General features: G+C 45.9%; 1 protein-coding gene across 1 annotated transcript; it reads left to right on the forward strand.

The window, feature by feature from the left end:
- The first annotated feature begins 381 nt into the window (after nt 1-381).
- LOC113018167 (ephrin type-B receptor 4-like) lies at nt 382-20,405 on the forward strand. Its single transcript, XM_026161230.1, has 20 exons — nt 382-2,121; nt 2,212-2,354; nt 2,431-2,791; nt 2,918-3,080; nt 7,261-7,416; nt 8,101-8,249; nt 8,336-8,534; nt 8,618-8,745; nt 10,637-10,802; nt 10,891-10,981; nt 11,265-11,320; nt 11,437-11,550; nt 13,440-13,687; nt 14,661-14,807; nt 14,885-14,953; nt 15,433-15,482; nt 15,591-15,690; nt 15,889-16,082; nt 17,862-18,020; nt 18,131-20,405. Exons 1-20 carry the CDS (start codon nt 2,059-2,061, stop codon nt 18,234-18,236), a joined length of 2,862 nt encoding a protein of 953 aa, XP_026017015.1. The 5' UTR covers nt 382-2,058; the 3' UTR covers nt 18,237-20,405.
- The last annotated feature ends 1,879 nt before the right edge of the window (nt 20,406-22,284 follow it).

Genomic DNA, 22,284 nt, shown 5'->3' on the forward strand with positions numbered 1-22,284 from the left:
GATGTATTTGTATTATTTTGAAGGCACCTGGATGTCACAGTCAGCAGAAATGAACAAAGGTGCGTATTAAACAAGCGCTGCTAAAGAGGAAGTGAGATCACATCTCAGAAAACGCCCCCATCAGTGCTTCCAGCTGTGCTCGTGACACGCTAAATTTAAGCTTGCAGCAGAGCGGCGCGCTGATTTATGCAGAACTACAGCACCAAGACGTTTACGTTGTTTGGATGTAGGCAGTAACATCAAAGCCTAAGCTGAGGCCTGTCATATTAAAGGTGGGGGAACACCACCCTCCCGTGTAAATGAGTCCTGCAGCAGTGAAACCAGCACGCTTAGATTTATCGCTCTCTTTCTGCGGCTCTGAGCTCTGACTGAAAACAGAAATCCTCAGAAAACAGCAGCATTAATGTTGTATTTGTATGGGACTACTTTCTGCAGAGGACTGATATGAACGTATGGTGGTTGTGGAGGTCTAAGAGGCTTAGGAAGAGGGGAAAAGTGTGAGAAACGTCTGCATTTTTCACCGTGTGTGTCAGGGTTAAGCCTCCTGAGCCTCTCTCCTCCAACGCTGATTACACACCATCACTCACGGCAGATATTACACATGTGCAGGCATGCTTCGAATGTGTGTGTTTGTCGGGGTGTAGCCTGGTCTTCTTCACCTGTCCTCCTTCCTCCACAGAGACACGCAGAGGGAGAAAGAAGCCCTTGTGTTGTATGACCGTCTGTGTTTTTACTTTCCCTGATTGAAGCCGCTGAAAGACCTCCTGTGGGTCGTCTGGCTGAACCTGCTGACTTCCAGTGAAAAATCAGAGCTCATATCAGAGCGCCGCCTTCAGCTGATCTGGTTCTGTTGCTCCGTCTGAGGCCTCCGTGAGTTTCTCTGTCTGCCGGAGTCACCGAGCGGTTCTGATGGTTTCAGGGGTTTGTTGAGCTTCCAGTGGTTGTGGACGCGAGTGCACAAGTTCACGCGGTTTTCCAAACGTTTTTTCAAAAGCTTTCAGAGACACCTAGGTGTTTTCAAAAGAGGTCGTAAAAGACGTGATTTTTAAAAAAGACTTTAAGGAGCTCTGGACACGTGGGATGTTTTCAAAGGGGCATTTTAGTAAAATTGAAGAGTTTTTGCATTAAATACAAGTGTGTTGGAGGCATCTGAGTGGCTGAGAGGCTTTGAGACACCTTGACTGATGATTTGAAGGCTTCAGGCTGACTTTTAGGAGGTTTTAAGCTTTATAAGGTTGGAAGAAGCTGTTTTACAGGTGGTTTGAAGAGCATTTAGGAGAACTTTGGAGGAATTTCTAGGGAATTTAGGGGCCTTTTTAGAGGTTTTGAAAAACTTATAGGAGGCTGCTGGGACCATTGAGTCTGAAAAGATTCCCAAGTGGCATCACTGCTGTTTGAGGAACTTGTTGATAACCTCGAGGGGTTTTACAGATAACTTTAATGCAGTTTCAAAACATTATATTTTATTTTTAAGAGGAATCAAGGGACCTTTAACACATCTAGGCTTCAAAGAACCATCAGGAGGTTGTTGTGTTCTTACATTACCAGTTTGTTGTGGTCATTTGGGCGACTGTTAAGAGGCTTTTTGAGATCTTTAGAAGGTTGTGGGGGTCCATTGGGAGTCTCATGACTTGAAGGTATGTTGAGGACCTTAGGAGGGTCTTTTAAAAGGTTTTAAGCAAACTTTTAAGAGGTTTTAAATAACATTTGCAGCTGTTTTAAGAGGTTTGGAAACACTTCTAGGAGGCTGCTGGGATCTTTAAAACGGTCCAAGAAGTCTCGAAAGGTCCCAAGTGACGTCAGTGCTGCTTGAGGACGTTGCTGACAAACTCAAGGAGGGTGTTTGAGGAATGTTTTAAGGGGCACAAGCAAGCATGTCGTTGGAGCATTTGAGGGGAGTGTGGTGACTTGCCTGTAGAGGACTACGTCGAGGTTTTAAAGGAGTGCTCAGTAGGTTTGCTGAAGACCTGCAGTGGGATGAACTTTGGGTGATTTTTAGAGGATGTTTTATTTGCCCAGGACTTGCTGACTGTTGCTGTCTGTGTTTCAGATGTGCTGATGAACACCAAGCTGGCCACATCTGACCTAAGATGGACGAGCTACCCTGCTGATGACTCGCAGGTACACATCAAAGCTAATCTGTTAGCTTATAGCTAACACTCTGCATTGCTTTGAATGAAAAGCTCACCTATGATCCGTCTCTGTCCTCAGTGGGAGGAAGCGAGCTCGAGGGACGATCAGCAAAACACTGTGCGGACCTATGAGATCTGCACCATCACTAGCACTTCTTCCTATTGGCTGAGGACGCGCTGGATCCCTCTGAAGGCGGCGACCACGGTCTACGTGGAGATCTGGTTGGTGGAAATCACAGGTCGTTTGATGTTGATTAACACGGAGAAGCGAATATAAGCTCTGAACGTGTCGACGCAGGTTTTCCATGATGGAGTGTTCCAGTCTGAGGCAGCCGTGTAAAGAGACCTTCAACCTGTACTACTACCCGTCAGAGGCTGACGACGCCACGCTCACCAGCCCGGCCTGGATGGAGAACCCTTACATCAAAGTGGCGACAGTCGCCGCCGACCACCTGATGCTGCGTGACGCCAGGGGCCGCCCTAATGTCAAGGTGCTGCGGCTGGAAGGACTGCGTAAGGCGGGGCTTTACCTGGCCTTCCAAAGCCAGAGCGCCTGCATGGCGTTGCTCTCTGTGCGTGTGTTCTACAGGAAGTGCCCGCCCCTGCGCCGCGCCTTCGCCTCTTTTCCTGAAACCGTCCCCCACTCGCTGGTGGAACAGGTAACCATAGCAACAGTGGAGTCTAGCGTTCTTGTACATAACAAGCTCACCTTTGAGTTTAAAAATAAAAGCACTGTAACTGAAGCTTTTGTGTCGACGAGCTTTTATTTTGACATTCTGCTGCAGGCTCAGGGTGTGTGCGTGGAGAATGCCGTGACGCCGCCTGGCGAGCAGTCACAACCTCCCAGCATGCTTTGTGGTGAAGACGGGGAGTGGGTAGGACAGCCGACGTCCAGCTGCGCCTGTCGTCCTGGATACGAAGCAGGAGAGACCGACGTACGCTGCAGAGGTGAGAGTGCAGTCCATAAAACAAAAGACCTCCTGTTAGTTTTCAAAGTAAAAGCGTCATCACTGAGATGGAACGAATGAATCCGGCACATTCGAAGGCCCGAGCCGAGACCTCGGGTTCACCGTCACGACTTGAACTCACTAACAGCTCCGACCATCATTTGTTTTACAAAGTAAAAGCTTCTCCTGTGCGCCGCTTCATTATCAGCACTTAAAATTCTTCGTGGTCAGAACTGCGAGTCCGAGTAAACAGAGAGGAGAAGCTGGAGGCGATTAGAGGGAGAGAGAGCGACGTGTTGACAGTGTGAGAGCGAGCAGAGCAGGGGCCCCAAAGTAAAGCAGGATAAAACTCAGCAGTAATCAGATTACTCTCAGTGTTACAGCTTTACTCAGTAAACACTTTAAATCTGAGGGAAATGGAAACATAAGAAAGTGTTTCTCTTCCCCACCATGAGCTCAGATCACAACGTTTGTTTACATATAACCAGATTATAACCAGATTACAGTCGTTGTCTTACGGCGTGTAAGAGGATTCCTGAAACGTATCAGTAAACAAGGATTACTGTTTCTGTAATCAGCACAGGCATCAGAGGAAGCCGTCACTTCCACAATAAGACCGCAATTGTTTGACAATAGACATCACACTGCTGCCAAACATTACATTTTGTAATGTTTTTATTTATGATTGTTATTAAAGTTATAATGAGAAGCAAACTGATCTTAAGATTAAAAAGAGTCAAAGATTTATAGACAAACAATCTGAAATAAAAAAGCTTTAATTGTTTATATTTTGGTATAACTGTACCTGACTGTCTGACTGTGATACAATATTATTATTATTATTAGTAATATTAGTCCTACAAATCTTATTAAAGTCAAAATAGTCACAATACAGAAGTTAAATCACTTAAATTACAAAAGGTTTTGAAGAAAAAAGTAAAATGGTGTTGATGGAGTTTACAATAAAGTTTGTTTAATATTGTAACAAAACAGACAAATCTGTTGTGTATTAGTACATTAATTGTTTCAGCAAATCAGCAGTTTTATTAAAACTTGCAACATGTTGAAAAATAACTGTCAACAGTTACAAATAAATGAATGTCTCAGTTCATCAAGGTGATTACAAACAGCTGTTGTGTTTTTATACGAAATTCAACTGAATTTCTAAAACTAAATTGTATTTATTAACAAAATTAGTAGAAAGTGAGTTTTTAAAAGTGTAAACGTAATATTTTTATGAAAAACATCCAAAAAATGAAAATGTATTATTTAAAGAAACTTCTGTTTTAAAGTTATAACGAGTCAAATGTTAAAGTCCTTTAATTAAGAAACATGTAGATTTAATTTAATGTTATAAAAACATTTGTTGCGTTTGAACTGAATATAATGAAAATAAGATGTGAGATTTTAGAGAAAAAGAGTTGAAAATATGTAGGAAACTTTGACCGAGATTAAAGAAAAGAAATGATCATTTCTCTGATTCTATCCTGAAAGTCAATGTTTAAAACGGTTTGTTAAAAAACAGGCACACTTAGGACACTGTTAACAGTAACTATAGTAACTATTGTTAAGTAAATGACAGGAAGCGGTGTGGGTCACAGTAGAGGAGTGGCTGTGTCAACAAGTGTTCAGCTTCTTACAGTGAGTTTATAATCCACTTTTCACACACAGTCACAAACTGCTGCGCAGTGACTAAAATCACAGTCTGTGCAAACGAAATATGGTTCATGCTGTTATTCATGAAGCTTCACACCAGCTGAAAAACAGAGAAGCACGTGATTATTTGTCATTAAGATGTTCCTTTATTTACTTTTCAAACGTAGCTGAAAATTCTGTTACTTTTAGGTTTAAAGTTGAAAGTTTTAGGAGATTTCTAAAATAGTTGTGTTACACTTTGATAAATTGTTGTTAAAGTATTCGGGGAGTCTCGCGCCGTGCCGGCTCCTTCACGCCGCTCAGGCGTCCTTTCAGAATAAGACTGGCGGTGTGGGGGATGGTGGAGGCCTGAAGGAGAAAGTTATTATTGAGCTGTCGTTGAAGTCGTGTGCAGCTGTTTACTTTAATGAGTAAGTGAGAGGGGTTGTGGGTAAACTGCAGGAGCAGCTGCTGCGGTGTTTCTCTGGAGGAAACGCGCTGTAATCGGAGTCCGTCCTGCCTCCGCGCTCGCCGCACGTTTCCGTCCTGTTTCCACGCTTCCTCTCCTCTCCGCCATCGCCGCGGGATGAAAGCAGAGCGAGGTCAACGCGGGCCGCAGACGGCTTGGTTGTCCAAGTTTCCTGTTATTCTGTGTGAGGTCAAAGGTCAGCTGACTGCGAGCGGGAAGCGCTGCAGCGGCGACAGCAGAAGCAGCGACGTCCTCTGCTTGTCTCTGCTTCTGAGGGAGGGGGAGGGGCAAGAGCCAGGCTGAGTGAAGAGGTCAGAGGTTAACTAGCGCTGCTTAAGCAGAGTGTGTGCATGTGTGTGTGCTTACTCCCGTGCTTGGCAGGGGAGGCCAGTGATGACATCATGGCAGCACTTTCCACATCCTGTTGAAGCCAAGGTCACTTCCTGTCTCTTATTGTCTGTGAGTCTGCACTCCTCCCTTCATCCCTTCATCCCTCTGCGGTGTTCCTGATCCCAGCTCTGAGCATTACTCACATTCCAGGCCAGAAACCCACAGAGCCAAGCCTCTCTGCTTTCACTCTCTGCTCTTTTTAACATAATCATGTGTTCATTCTTTAATATTTCCTATAAATGAACCATTTTTAGTTTCCAACCATTTTTAAACCTCAGTGACAGAAATCGACCTCTACGTCACAAACATGTTTCATTTCTAATAAAAGGCTCCAGATGTTCATAAACATCTGTTTGCTGGAGTGTGCATGAGCAGGAGAGGCGGGTGTGTTTCTTTGGGACTGTTTGATCTCTTTCGGGGACGACCACTGACGGGTTTGAGCTGTTTCTGGACACACTGAGCTGCTTTTACTGCTTCGAGGTTCACTGTCATGTTTGAGTGGAACATTTGCTTTAGTTGGGACTCGCTGGCACGCCTGATACCTTCATTGTTGGTTTTAGTCCCATTGTTCTGAAGCCTCGTCTTTTTAGAGCCTGAGGCCAGGAGGCAGCAGCCTGTGTGAGCTCTGACTAACAATACAACAGCTCAAATCTTCTCTGACTGACTCAAACTGGTTGTGTTCAGACAACAGGTCACATTCAATGTTTTTACGGTTTGTAGAACTAATTATTACTAAAAGCTCTTTATAAATGCAACGCAAAGCAGTGTGACTACATTTTATTGCTTCAAAATAATGTTCGTATAATATTCGCGTTTTGGCTGCTGTCACGTTCAAATAAAATTCTGGAATTTCACACAAAAATGGAGCCCAGCTGTCTTTTAGTCCAATTAACCTCACAGCAGTTTATTATTGGTCAGATAATTGTATTAGAAATGCTCCAAAAGGCTCCAACGGCACAAATACAATCCAGAGGTCCAGTTCAGGCTGCCTGCCATAGAACCCACATCGCTAATAATTTAAACTTTAATCCTTTTTTAAGCCTAACCAGTTTAAACAGGTGCGGTACAAAAATAGTAGACCCCCCCATAGATGAAGCAATAAACATCCAGTGCATTTACAAGCAGAATTAAATGAAACCTAATTAAAAAGTAGAGGACCAATAACAGAGCCCTGTGGAACCCCACCACCTGTGAGAAAACACTCTGATGTCAGCTCTGGTTTCTGTAACGCACATTAATCTGAGCTTTTTACTGCATTCAGAAAACAGTTGTTTGGATGTAAAACGCTTCAGGTCATACCTTCAGAGGCTTATTATACACGTGTAATCATGTTCTTTTTACTTAAACACCCTGCTGTTCTCTGCACTCTATGATTATACCTGGTCTATTGTTGATATAGGCCTGACTCATTAAACCACAACACGTCGCTCTGTGTGTAACTGAATCTTGTTATTTTTTATATCAGGTTGTAAACATGCTGTAGAGTTGAAATTTTAACATGGAAGTCTATGAGCACTGGCACGCTGCTGGAGCCCCTAGTGGACAATAGAGGAAGTGCGGTTTTTGTAGCGCTTCTGGAGATCTGATGTGTGTGCACATGTGGGTTCAGGCTAATGGTGAAGGTGGACAATCCCATATGTGTGTGTGTTTTTAGAGGTGAATGCTAATTCTAAGCCTTTGTCTCCAGCCTGTCCGTCCGGTCATTTTAAAGCCGAGTCAGGACCTGTTGGCTGCAGCTCCTGTCCAGCCAATAGCAACACAAGAATCCCAGGCTCCGCCTACTGCCCGTGTCACTCTGGTTTCTATCGAGCCGACTCGGACCCGCCGCACAGTGCCTGCACACGTAAGTCCCTCTGCTTTTCATTTAATTTTCTTTATTATTGTAATTTCTGACAACACTGAAACCTCTTGTCCTACATTTCCCATCATGCAGCTGGAGAGTGTCTTTCACTAGGACCTCGCCTCTAGTCTCCACAGACTGACGTGATGTAATTTGTTATTAAATAATCTGGAGACCACTTTAAACTCTGTGTAAACTCTGGACCACAAACACACACACACACACGCACGCACGCACGCATGCACGCACACACACACACACACACACACACACACAGGGCTCTTTGCCAACAAGCCTCCACGCCTCTTTAAGTACCCCGACCCACCCCTTTAACTACATCCCCTCAGGCAACAGCAATTAGGCAAATTAATAGGCTCATTACCTCTTTGTGCTTGTGTCCGTGTGTGTGTAATGTCGAGGTCTTACAGGTAACGACTGCACACACACACACAGGTCTCAGGTTACTCTGATGTTTGTGTGGAGGCAGGAAGTTCTTATCTCTCAGCTCCTCCATCAGTCTGCAGACAAAGAAGAAAAACTCATTACGCAGGAATGAAAACAGGCCGCCTGACTCTCAGGTATCAGCCTGCCTGAGAGTTGCTGCTCAGGGAAAAAAACGTAGATGATGTTGAGCGTCTGACAGGTGATACTCAGCAGGCACTGACCTGTGACCTTTGACCTCCGCAGAGCCTCCCTCGGCTCCTCGCTCCCCGGTGAGTCAGCTCAATGACACCATGGTGACTTTGGAGTGGAGCGAGCCACTGGACCGCGGAGGACGACATGACCTGACCTACAGAGTCCTGTGCTCCACCTGCGGGCCCGCCACTGCCACCAAGGTACGCCACCGCCATCTCTGTCACCATTAGCACCAGTCTGAGCTGTCAGATCTGACCCCGCCCCTTTTCTTCTTTCTCCTCTTCAGGTCACTTCCTGCTTCCCATGTGGCGACAGCGTTCTTTACCGGCCGGCGCAGAACGGCCTGACCCAGCGGCGTGTCGTCGTCTGGGGGCTCCGCCCACAAACAAAGTACATCTTCACCATCCAGTCGCTAAATGGCGTGTCTGCACTCAGCCACTCAGAGCCAGCCTCCAGCAAGCTCAACATCACCACCAGTAGAGATGGTACAGATACACACTACATTACCCAGAATTCTTTCGTGCACACAAACGTAATGATCAGTGAATGATGGTCTGTGTTTCTGTAGTTCCTCCTCCAGTATCTGGTCTGAGGAGGGTGGAGGCCTCAGAGAGCAGTCTATCTTTAGAGTGGAGCGTCCCAGTTGTGCACAACCAGTACAAGATCCTGGACTACGAGCTGCGCTACAGCCCTGAGGTATACACACATGCGTGCATCACTAGGACCTCTATGCTAAGTTAACCCTGAAGTAGGGCTGCTCAATTAATCGAATTTTAATCACGATTACGATCTGGGCTTTCAACGATCATTAAAAATGACTGAGCCGATTATTAGCCCCTCCCTCGTGCTTTACTCTTGCGCTGCTCCGTGTGGCAAATCGAGCGCACCTCTCTGCATTTTGAACACGCGTCACAACAATTAAGAGGACCTGAGGGAAGCTCGGAAAGCTCAGCAGAAGTTATTTGGAGAGGAGAGTGACTGCCGTTGGTTGAAAAGAGAGGTAAAAAAAAACAAACTTCAGTGGTGTGGAAACATTATGGGTTCACGGAGTCAGACGTGGATCAAGTAGACATAGTGTGTAAACTTTGCTACGGTGTTGTAGCTGCACCACAGAGCAACACTGCAAAGTTCACTAAACACAGATGTTTACATTTTTCATTTATTTCTTATATCGCAAACATTTGCACTGTTATCAGTATTTGCACACTATTTTATATTATTTTTAAAAGTCATTATTCAATACATTGTTATTGTTAACCCTTTAAATCCCTGTAGAACCGGAACCGCGTAAGCTAGCGCAATAATTTGTTTTGCATATGAAACCGGAGGAGTTGTACTTACATCTTATGCCATCAGCTTGTCCTCGGTCACGGTTTCCTTCCACATAAAGATTTGCAAAAATTGCATAAAAAGCGCTTGCAGGAACAAAAACATAATATTCCAGAAACACGCTTTGCCGATCCGATCAGCTGTTTGTAACACTTCCTACGTCCATCAGCACGAACTATAGCATGTCCGCCATGACCTGCCTGAAACAGGAAGTGACGTCATTTTCGCGGAAAATGTAGTTTTTTACTTGTAGGCCTTAAAAGCCTATACTGGTGTTTTTATAAGTCATGTTTGACTTTTCTGAATAGTTTCTGGGATGCTTAGAACTCGAATTGCACTGCTGGAAATAGTTTATTTTGATGCACCTGCTGTTTTCTTTGCAAATTTGCATCATAGGATTGTTTTTTGTTTTTCCTGCAGTATATAAAAATTGATGTATCTCCAAAATAAAACTATGAAGACACTCAAAATAAATTTCCTGTGGTGGGAAACTATTCTTTGCAACTTTTTTGTATTTAAAGTTTTGAGGGATAAACCTCTTAAATTTCTCCAAGTAGAAATATATGTAAAAAAACAAAAACAATTTTTAATTTTTTTGTAGTTTATTGCACTTTTTCGCAATTAATGTAGTTACTATGGACTTAATGCATACATATTATTAAAATATGGGCTATAACAGTTGTATTGATGTATAGCAACAAAAATGCTCCCACTAATGGCACTACAGCATGTAAAAAAATAATATAAGCTCGGCCGACTTGGTTCTATGGTAGGTCTTAAAGGGTTAAATCTCGTCAAATAATCGAGATCTCCATTTCAGTGAAAATAATCGTGATTATCATTTTTGCCATAATCAAGCAGCCCTACCCTGAAGTTAACCTGGGCCCTGAGTCCATGTGAACTTCAAACCGAAGCCTTTTTTACGTTCTGTCTTTTAGTGTGTGTTTATAAAATATATCTAAAATTCCAAGAGCGTACTTCTTTGTAAAACATTCCATCTGGTTTTAGCAGGATCATCTTTGTAGAACAGGGTTTGGTTCTGTGCTGGAGCGAATGTATGTCTGCATATGTTAACTCTCTCACACACACACACACACACACACACACACACACACACACACACACACACACACACACACACACACAGATTATAAGCGCAGATTAGATACGTTGTTTTGTCCTGTGAGGACCTTTGTTAATGCGTGTCACTAGGACTCCTGCGTTACTCTAATGCCTACTCTTAACGTGTCCTTATCAGGATGGTGAGGAGTCGGTAGAGTGGCAGTACGTGTTCAGCAGGTCTTCTTCTCTGGTGCTAAACGGGCTGCAGCGGGCGACGAGATACCGGGTGCAGGTCCGCGCTCGCTCTCAGGCCGGTTACGGCTCATTCGGTGCCGAGACCGGCTTCAACACGCTGCCTGACGGTACGAGGTCGCATGCTATTACATTTTCTTTAGAGTCTGAGAGGTGAAAACACTGAGATTCACTCCTGCGTGTTTGTTTCCTGGGTAGGTGTGTCCCAGCTGATGGTGACTGGAGTCTCGGCCTCTTTGGGGATACTGGTGCTCGCTGTGGCGGCCATAGTTGGCGTGTTCTGCTACCGGTGAGTGCGTGTGTTCAGGATGCACCCTCCCTGCTCCCCTCTGCAAAACAATAGAACACACTGACCTCAGGTTCACACACACACACAGAGCAGGGTGGGACATGTCGACTATATTAAGATGGAGAAACTCGACACTGTGAGAGCGATGGCGAGATACGGCGAGATAATCACATTCCTGAGAGAGCGACAGAACAAAGGATGTGTGTGTGTCTCCTGAGGAAACCAGAATCCCGCAGCTGCTCTGAATCTAAACAGCCGTCTGTACCTGTCTGTCTGTCACCAGGAGGAAGAGGAGCGCGCACATCCACGACAAGAGCGGCCACTACCAGATGGGGCAGAGTGAGTCTGACAGCCAATCAGAGACAGAGCTACAACTCGGCCAATGAGCAAGTCTGATACAAACGGTTTTAAATGAACGCGGCCGACTGACGATGATGATTGTGCTGTTTTTGTAGCGATGAAGGTTTACATCGACCCGTTTACCTACGAGGACCCAAATGAGGCCGTGAGGGAGTTCGCCAAAGAGATCGACGCCTCCTTCGTTAAGATCGAAGAGGTCATCGGAGCAGGTAACCCACACCTGTATGTCTGCGTGGTGTAAACTTCTGTCACGGGCAAACTCCGCCCTCCAAGCCATAAGTTTTTGATGAAATTCTCATCAATCAGACCATTTCGGGTGTTTTAAAAGAAACTGTGAATGCTCAGAGAGTGTTTTTACGACTCCAGGAACCTTTTGAAGGAACATCTGTGCAGCTAAAGGTTTTAGAGACGTCAGCCTTTTTGGGAATGCCAAAAACCTTTGAATGGTTTCGTGATTATTGTAATAAGTAAATCATTAAAGATTCAGGAACACATTATTAGTGGATATGGTGGCGTATATTTTGGGAATCTTGAGGAATTTCTCTGGGATCTGGAAGCATTTGTGGATGCTGTTCACCTCTGGAGCTTTGTTAGGGAGTCTGCACGGAGGCAGCAGCACGACAACAAAAAGCCCAAATATCTTCTGTTGTTTCTGAAAGGCCAAAACAAACTTATGGGTCTTAATAGGACTTTTATTTTGTAAAGTCTTCCAGATGTGTTTGTGACCTTTGACCCCCTCGAGAGCGGAACATTAACTTTCCCATGATGAGGCGAAGCTGTGTTCGCACTAAAAGAAAACATCAGATGTCATTTGTTCTCCGTCATGAACCCTGTTTTATTAAAAGTAAACACGCCACGTGCGCGTTTGTGCGCGAGTGTGTGCGAGGGCGTGAGAGAGCGTGATTGATTGAGTGTGTGTGCAGCTACTGTAACAGTAGTGCTCTCAGTGATGACATTGGTGAGATGTAACTGGATAGCGGTTGCTGCGGAAACAAGGGTGCAAACTTTTCACCGCCGGCTGGCGAGCGCGCTCAGACACACACGCAGGCCACATGTGCGTGAGTGCTGAGGGAGGTGTTGACGTGCTGGTATGCGCTAATGAGCCTTAAAGGAACATTACACCCCTCCAGTATCAATAACACGAGTCCTCTTTATTGAGTAGATATGGGGCTGCGCGGCGTCGAGGGTTCGGCCCAGCTGCGATTGGCTGTTTTCAGGTGACCGTGTGACCTCATTAGTTGCTCTGACACGTGGAGTCCCTCAGGGTTCTGCTGTGGGTCCTCTACTGTTTCCGTCTTCAAAGAACGCAAAGATCTGCCTCCACTTAGGGAAACTTCGTTGCCTCCGGCTGGCGTGGACTCGCTCTGCTCTCACCTTAGACGACGCTCAGCGGCAGGTCTGTGTTTGGATTCTGGGGCTCTGCTGTCAGCCGATCTCTGCACCTCCAGATTTACATCCACCTGAACCTTTTTACACTCACTTTAAGCTCCACCTCCACCCTCTCATTTCCCATGACCCCGCTCTGTCTGATTGGCCAGCATCCCCTCAAACCTCCTCCAGCTTTTCTTACCTTTGCCTATTAGATAAAACGAGATATGAGGCTGTTGTCTTCTAGCCTACAGGTGGAGGTGAATTTGGCAAGGTGGCTTTTCTTTTCTCATATTAGATATTTCTATGACATTAAGCCTGAAGGAAAACAAACACCTGGGAAAATACACCTGTGGAACGTCAGGTCATTACATTGTTGTTATGACTCGGCTGGATACACCTGGGCAGGAGTATGACTGTTTATTTTTACATTTGCTGTCATAACCATAGCCAATGTTACTACGTAATCTTTCATCACCTGCCCATGTGATTGTTTTTTAACAAAAATAACACCACCTCGGTGTTACCTTCCCATTTCCTGAATCAGGTGAGGACAGGTGCACAGACAGTGTTGTGTTCAGTATATCTGAAATCTTTTCACGTGGCAGTTTTATCATTAATCTGGGGATTAAATTTGAATAAATTATCCCCAGTGAAATACAGGTGTGTTCTTCCATTTGAATTGTAACTATTGTAAAAGTAATGTAACCTGTGCCGTATACCTGTACAGGTGAGTTTGGCGAGGTGTGTCGTGGTCGGCTGAGGATCCCGGGCAGGAAGGAGAACTACGTGGCCATTAAGACCCTGAAGGGTGGCTACACGGAAAAGCAGAGGCGGGACTTCCTGTCGGAGGCGTCCATCATGGGACAGTTCCAGCACCCTAACATCATCCACCTGGAGGGAGTCATCACCACTTCCTGCCCCGTCATGATCCTCACCGAGTTCATGGAGAACGGGGCGCTCGACAGCTTCCTGAGGGTAAGAGGGGGACAGTCACAGAGCAGCAAACCTGTCTGACATTTTTCCTGTCTGACCCTCTACCTGTCTGACCCTCTACCTGTCTGACCCTCTACCTGTCTGACCTTTTCCCTGTCTGACCTTTTCCCTGTCTGACCCTCTACCTGTCTGACCTTTTCCCTGTCTGACCTTTTCCCTGTCTGACCCTCTACCTGGCTGACCTTTTCCCTGTCTGACCCTCTACCTGTCTGACCCTCTACCTGTCTGACCTTTTCCCTGTCTGACCCTCTACCTGTCTGACCTTTTCCCTGTCTGACCTTTTCCCTGTCTGACCCTCTACCTGTCTGACCTTTTCCCTGTCTGACCCTCTACCTGTCTGACCCTCTACCTGTATGACCCTCTACCTGTCTGACCCTCTACCTGTATGACCCTCTACCTGGCTGACCCTCTACCTGGCTGACCCTCTACCTGTCTGACCTTTTCCCTGTCTGACCCTCTACCTATATGACCTTCTACCTGTCTGACCCTCTACCAGTATGACCTTCTACCAGTATGACCTTCTACCTGTATGACCCTCTACCTGTATGACCTTTTCCCTGTCTGACCCTCTACCTGGCTGACCCTCTACCTGTATGACCTTCTACCTGTCTGACCCTCTACCTATATGACCCTCTACCTATATGACCCTCTACCTGGCTGACCTTCTACCTGTCTGACCTTTTCCCTGTCTGACCCTCTACCTGTATGACCCTCTACCTGTATGACCCCCTACCTGTCTGACCCCCTACCTGTCTGACCCTCTACCTGTATGACCCTTTCCCTGTCTGACCCTCTACCTGGCTGACCCTCTACCAGTATGACCTTCTACCTGTCTGACCCTCTACCTGTCTGACCCTCTACCTGTCTGACCCTCTACCTGTATGACCCTCTACCTGTCTGACCCTCTACCTGTATGACCCTCTACCTGTCTGACCCTCTACCTGTCTGTTTTCAGATGAATGATGGCCAGTTTACCACCATCCAGCTGGTGGGGATGCTGCGCGGCATCGCAGCAGGAATGAAGTATCTGTCTGAAATGAGCTACGTCCATAGAGACCTGGCGGCTCGTAACATCTTGGTGAACTCCAACCTGGTCTGTAAGGTGAGGGTGTGGCCCTGCACACCTGTCCGCTCGACTAATCTAAACAGATCTGACAGTTGTGGTTTTGTGTTTTTCAGGTGTCAGATTTTGGCCTGAGCAGGTTTCTGACTGAAAACTCGTCAGACCCGACGTACACCAGCTCTCTGGTGAGTAACTGTCACAGTCTGTCTCTTTATGATTTCTGATATCCTTATCTCAGACACAAAGGCCACACCCATCTGCTGTAAGGGACAGCCAATCAGGATAAAGTTGGCTTAAAGGAAAGAAGATGAAACGGGCTCTTTGAGACAGAGGATGGACTGGGGGGGCTGGTTTCAGATAAAGGTTTACTTTGAACTGTGAATCATGCAAAGCTGCTCAACTCGCATGTTGTTGCTACAAGTTGAGTTTTGTCTCTGGTCATGACAGCTCTTAACAGGAAGTCTTTTATTCATCAGTAGATGATGAATGTTGTCTTTAAGACCTTCATCATCAATCACGTCTGTCTGGTTGGTCTTTCAGCTCTGTTTTGGTTCTGCTGGAGATCCTCAGAGTTCTGGTCTCAGTCCTCTGTTGTTGAGCATTACCTGGGTGCTTTTATTGTGAAATTCGGTTATTACCTGACTGATCCAGTCTTGTTTTTTAGGGCGGCAAGATTCCCATTCGGTGGACGGCTCCTGAAGCCATCGCGTACAGGTGAGTGCCAGTACTGCAGGCTGGCGTAGTGGATAAAGGCTTCCTCTTCTTATTGTTATTATAGTGTTCTGTAGATAATCATTTGATGATTTTACTGTCTGATTGCAGGAAGTTCACTTCAGCCAGCGACACGTGGAGTTACGGGATTGTCATGTGGGAAGTGATGTCATACGGGGAGCGACCGTACTGGGACATGAGCAACCAGGACGTAAGGAACAAAGTTATACATTTAAAACTTGATTGTTTGGAGGTTCATGGACGTGAAACTACGACTGAATCATTAGTGCTCTTTACAATAAAAGAAGCTGAAATTATTCCAGCAAAGGTGTCCAAAGCTGATGGTTAAAAAAGCCGTTTCATCAGAATGACAGAGTGCTCACTGCCTCTCACGCTTCTGCTTCATCAGGTGATAAACGCCATCGAGCAGGACTACAGGCTTCCCCCGCCGCCGGAGTGCCCCGCCTCCCTGCACGCGCTCATGCTGGACTGCTGGCAGAAGGAGCGAGCCAACCGGCCGAGGTTCTGCGACGTGGTGGCGTCCCTCGACAGGCTGATCCGAAACCCCACCTCCCTGAAAGTGACGCACCCAGAGGCACAGAGGTGAGGCTCGATGAAGGAGAGGGGGAGGGGGCCGGAGCCGTGGAATGTCATTCAGGCACCAGCTGGTGGGTTCGGGGTCAAAGGTCAGAGTGTGGTAGGGAGACAAAGGAATGTGGGGCAGCCAGCTGTGTGATTGACAGCTGTTTACACAAGCAGGTGCACATTCCTGGATTAAAACTCCAAATGAAGCCGTGTCCTCCCGACTGTCCACCTCCTCTTTCAGTGAAGGAACATCAGAGACACGAGGAGGAGGAGGAGGATGGAGATCAGTGTCAGATAAGAATGAGATTGTTTTAACGGCGAGAGCAGAGGCGGCGTGCATGTTTGTGCTTTCTGAGAGGAATAAAGTTCCTGTAGTTTGTTAGCAGCAGATAGTAAAGCAGTACCACGGGTGGAGCAGCCGCTCCTCGTTCTGCTCCGCAGCCTCGGGGAGCTCACCGTGGGTCTTTCAGGTTCTGGTTAAACTGTGCAGACCAAACAGGAAGTTAAGTTTCAGCTCGCCTTACGTGCATGAGTTCAGTTGCTGGGTATTTTGGAAATTCACAAATATTTGCCAAAGGGCGGAGGAGGAGTAAAGTGATGCGAGAATCTCAGTGCGAGGCTTCTGTGACACAGCGTGAAACTATTTTTTCTCTCTTTGCCAAAGTGGACATATTTTCACTTGCACGAACACGTATGTGGCACTGTTGCCTGGCACGGATTTCAGGTTGTTTTGAACACACCGTGACAGCAACCCTCCATAGCAGGACGAGGACCTCCACCTGAGTCCAAGAGGTGGAGGTGGTCCATCCACCACAGCAGCTGGCCAATCTGCCGAGAGAAATCGGAAAACAGGAAACCTCTGGGATCGGTGGTTAGCAAGGACTGAACTTTCAAAATAAAAGCAGGACAAGTCTCCTGTATAATAAGTTGAAGCAGTGATGCAACACTGTAAAGAAAATAATTTAATACCATAAAACCATCAGACTGGGTGTGACGGTGTGGTGGAAACCAGCAGGGATGAGTTTATCCTGCTGTGTGACACGATCCTTCCTGATGTTCAAAGTAAAGTCATGTGCTTGGATACAACATGGTAACATTTCTGTCACATGAACACAAACGTTTTCACATGACTCCGGTCTGTCTTCTCCATCATCATTAAGTATGGGTGCCTTATAAAAGCAGACGTTTCAGCCGTTTGTTGGTCTGAAGCTTTCAGATGCAATTTGCAAACAATTCAACATAATCATCACAGCAAATTAATCTCAGACTCTGCAGTTAGATCAGGACTGAAAGTGTGAGGCTCGTTTGGAAGAGCTGACAGGAGAGAATAGGCAGGTTTGGAAACTATCTGAGAAAACTCACAAGACAACGTCCCAGCCTGGAAGTGTAAAATACACCATCATGGTCGGAGAAAACCAAGTTGACCATAAGCTCCTATTGCGGAGTCTGTCTGACAGCCAAAGCTGGGTCATGAACGGGATAATGATCCCAAACACAGCAGCTCCTGGGAAAACGTTCTTCTTTACACCAAATTACACGTCTTTGATTTTAAGACTGAAAAAGGGGTTAAAATGTAAACCTTAGCAGCTATATTTAAGACCTACATGTCATTTTAAGGGTTTCGTGGCTTGAAGCCAGCACGCTCTGCTTATTTTAACCTCAACCATAACAGAGAGAGAATAAATCTCGCGCTCACATATTCATGCCACATATTTTATAGGCTGCAGGTCTGAACACGCTGCTCTAATAATGACTCGCTGAGGAATGTCATCGTTCACATCTGCTCTGTCCTTTCAGCCTGTCCCATCCTCTGTTGGACCAGCGAGTCCCGCCTCCTCTGTCGGCATGCGGTTCGGTCTCCGAGTGGCTCCGAGCCATAAAGATGGAGCGCTACGAGCAGAGCTTCCTGCAGGCCGGATTCACCAACCTGGACATCGTCTCGCAGCTCAACACTGAGTAAGACACTTATTCTTTCTGTGATTGGCTACCTGCCAGTCATCACCCAGGGAAACCAAGCTCTATATTTGTATTTATTTATTTGCATCACCCTCTTTCTGTTTCCATAGAGACCTCCTCAGAGTGGGCGTGACCCTCGCAGGGCACCAGAAGAAGATACTCTCCTCCATCCAGACGCTCAGGATACACAAAGCTCCACCCACCATGCTCTACTGACCAATCGCAGCCTGGTCACAGCACAACACTCAAAATGACCCTGACGCTGTCCACCGTTGTACCCGATCCAGCCAATGGGAACGCTTTACAGCCTGAAACACTAACTGATGCAGTTTCAACCAATCAGAACGAAGGAATGAGATGACTATTCTTTGACGGGCTGGTTGAACCTCAGGATTTCTATTGGCTCGTCTCGCTGAACCACATCCCGAGGTTGCTTGTTTTTTTAAATCCACTCTGAACAGCAGAGCTCACAGAAATCAGCCAATCAGCATCCAGCACAGAAAGGATGTTGGAAGACTTTGGAAACTATTCCTTATGTGAACTCTTCTGATTGGATGTTCCTCCACTGTAAAGACTAAGCTCCGCCCCTTGCTGGGAGCATAGCTTTCCCAGCCTGTTTGATGGCTGGATTTCCAGGGCAGGAGGATTTTCCACTGAAGAAACACCAAGAAAGAAAAATTACAGGCAGAAAATGACTAAATTCTGCTGGAAACACAAGCAGGATACTTTGGTTTGTACTTCCTGTAGAAGAAACAAACCCTTTGCAGGATGCTGCCACTGTGACCGCACAGACCTCAGAGCCTTTTAAAATGAGCCGAACGGGTTTTACGGTGACGTGGACGGTGTTTGAGTTTCTTCAAGCAGGAATCTGAACACACGTCTTTCTGAAGGACATCTTGGGAATGTGGGACATGCGGGAATTCCAACGCACCGGTCGGTAATCTCCCTCTCAGTGGGATTATTTCCACACCAGCGTTCAGGACCATCTGAAGGGATTCGTGATGTGACCTGTCAGCATGTTCTAGCAAAGTTTCAGCATCATACTGTTTGTAATCTGTGAGGAATATTCTGGGTTGCCTCAGAAAACACCAGTGTACTTTTCAAGGAAGTCTTTGGGAATGTTCGCTCCCTGCTCAGACCAGAACTTCTCCAAATGTGACTCATCGGGTGCTGAAATTCTCTGGATTAAGGGAAGTCATGTGGGAGTATTTAACTGTACACACGGTAGTTTTCTCAATCAGACTGAAAGTTTTTTAAATTGTTCGGTGCCTACAAACGATCAAAGCCCACCTGTAGTGGGTTTCTGTGTTGTGAACGTACTCAAGTGTATTTTGTCCTCCAGCTGTAAGGCATCCATCATCTACATGATCTCCCCTTTATAGACTCAGCTCCCTGTGGCCTAAACGTACGTGACTGTCATTTATCAGCCTTTCACGTGTTGGGATGAAGCCACTGCAGGTTTAATGTTTTAAGACCATTTTCCACAGGAAGTGAAAAGCCATTCAAAGCTTCAGTGTTGGACACGAGGACTACGTTTGAGGACTACAGCAGACATCTTTTTGTTTAATCGTGAACTATTGATGCTTTTGTATCGTAGCACTTTTTTTTTTGTACCTGATATTTGATCGTATTTTTACACAAAGCAGGAGATCAGAGTTTTTATAGTAAACCTACATTTCAGGCGAAACGTCGTCTTCACTTTCTGAAGAGAAACGTATAAAAGCAATCTGCCTTAGCTTTCACGGAGGCGAGTGAGACGATCCAGGTTCAGGACCAAAGATCACATCTGCCCACTGGAGCGAGACTGTGCGTCTGCCTCGCTACATAAATGTTTAACGGCGGCCCACAAACCAGCTCTTCCACTTTTACAACACTAACATTAACCATCAGGCCAACATTTGGCAGTTTGCCTCTTCAGTCTCTTCTGTTCTCCGGCCAAACACTCATTAATGTGAGGAGCAGTGTTTGTTAGCGATGCTTCACAGACAGGAAATACCTGAACGCTGCCATCACCTTCCTCACAGAGCCACCATCGTGGTCATCGTCTCAGGTGTAACTCCAGCAGACAATGATCAGCCAGTTAAAACCACCGAACTAATCATGTGACCTGGAGGAGATTGTCCACTGCAGTGTTTCTGCAGAGGTTTGCATGCATGCAAAGGAGCTGTTGGGTAACAGAATATAACAGGTGTTACATTTTTGAACATCACGATAAGTCTCGTATCCTGTCGTTGCAGAGCAGTAACCTGGTAGGAACAGACGAGACTGAAAAGGCCTCTGAGATCAGAGCTGACTGAAATATAGAACAAAAAGAAGGGATTGTTGGCTGTAGATCAGGGGTGGCCAACTCCAGGCCTCGAGGGCCGGTGTCCTGCAGGTTTTAGATATCACGCTGGGTCAACACATCTGAATCACATGATTGCTTCGTTACCAGGCCTCTGAAGAACTTCCAGACATGCTGAGGAGCTAATTTAGCCATTAAAATCAGACACATCTAAAACCTGCAGGGAGGCCTGGAGTTCCCCGCCCCTGCTGTAGATCCTTCGGTTATAGGGTGGGACTTTTGGATGGATGAAAACATGAAACTGCCAAAAGGAGCTGCCGACATACTTTGGTGGGCCTCCAGCTGGAGGCTGAAACATCCAGTAAACCTTCTGTCATCCGAGTTCTGATCATCAGGACTGAATCACCATGAAAAGTCTGAGTAATCCACTTCTAATGGTATTTTTACTGAATCGCATAAACTGGTTCATTGGTCCATTACCTGCCAGTCAAAGCACTAACAGGCCAATAACAGCTCCTCTTTGTCATGCCTCCTTTCTGTAAGTCACAGTGTTGCATGATGGGAGTTTGAGTCAGTGGCAGTCCACCATCGATCCACTTTCATTGGACAGACAAATGTAAACACTTTGTTTTGGGAAACAAATTTTATTTAAATGCGTAATTTTTAATGTTGTGAACTCAGCTCTGCCTTTTATACGTCCACACTAATGTATGAGAATATTTTTATTGTTAATAATGTTGTCATAAAGAAGGATGTCCACTGGGCGAGGGAAAACTCCAATAAAGATGCCCGACGACACGTCTGCTGCCTGTCTGTCTGCTTTACGTTAAAACCAGGAGAAAACTTTTACTGTGCCAAACGGTTCCAGTTATTTATGAAGTAAAACCAAACTCAGGCGCCTCTTTGTAGCCGTGTTACGTCTGAGTCACCGTCGGTGACAAATACGTTAGCGCGCAGATATCAGAGGACGGGTTGTTTTGAGCTCGCAGAGGTCGGGAAGGAAACGTGGTTTGGCCTGATTTAAGCTCCAGATGAGACGGGATAGATCCACTCCAGGCTCAGCAGGTTAAACCCCCGATGGGAGCGTAAGAACACGGCGCTTGGCAGATCAAACCCAAAGGTGGGCCAGCTTTAAGACGAGCTACAGGTTAAGGTTAGGTATGAATCGTTGTAATTATGAGTTTAGAGCATCTGAGTCAGAGGGCTGGGTTTGGATTAGAGCGGGTTTATCCGTTAGAAGACGGGATTTTGGTTTTTGAATGTTGTTCTTTCAAGTCACGCAACCAGGTAACAAGGAGATCATTCTGTAGAGTGTAGATAATAATAAAGGGAATCTAACCCAACCCTGTGATTGGGTAGTTTTAGGTACTCCGCAGTAAGCTCGGCTTCACTTCTCTGCAGACAAAATGACGCCACCTTGGTACTTCATGGTTAACAGACTCTTGCAGTTCATGGTTACATTCTGCCATCAGCTTCATCCTGCTGGGTCATATCACACGTCCCAGCATCTGGTTTACCTGATCTAACAGGAACTGATGCAGTCGTCTTAGGAACGTTTCACACACAGGATCGTTTTAACGATTTTGATATCGATCACTTCTAAGGCCGCTCGTGGCCTCACTCTGAGCTGCAGCTCTGACCTCTCACTAAGAGCACATACCTTTAAATCCTCGGGCAGATGTCTTCAGCCTGTTTTGGGGCGCGGCTGAAGACCAGGGGCCGAGGCTCTGAAACAATCTGCCCGAGGTGAACGTTTATGAGAGAGCCTTTCCCCGTTTCACTCGAGATTTCATTTCCTTTCAACTACATTTTATTTCCTGCAGAATTTCTTTTACGATCTTTGTGCACATTTAGCTTTCTGACTCTGTCACATCATTATATCATAATATGTGGATCTAAAAAAAGAACAAAGACACTTAGATTAAATATATGACGACGCCTCAGAACAGTGATGTGAATATTTAATGAAACCAGGTTCAA

This window comes from Astatotilapia calliptera, unplaced genomic scaffold (genome assembly GCF_900246225.1).
Source record: "Astatotilapia calliptera unplaced genomic scaffold, fAstCal1.2 U_scaffold_48, whole genome shotgun sequence".
Taxonomy (NCBI): Eukaryota; Metazoa; Chordata; class Actinopteri; order Cichliformes; family Cichlidae; genus Astatotilapia; species Astatotilapia calliptera.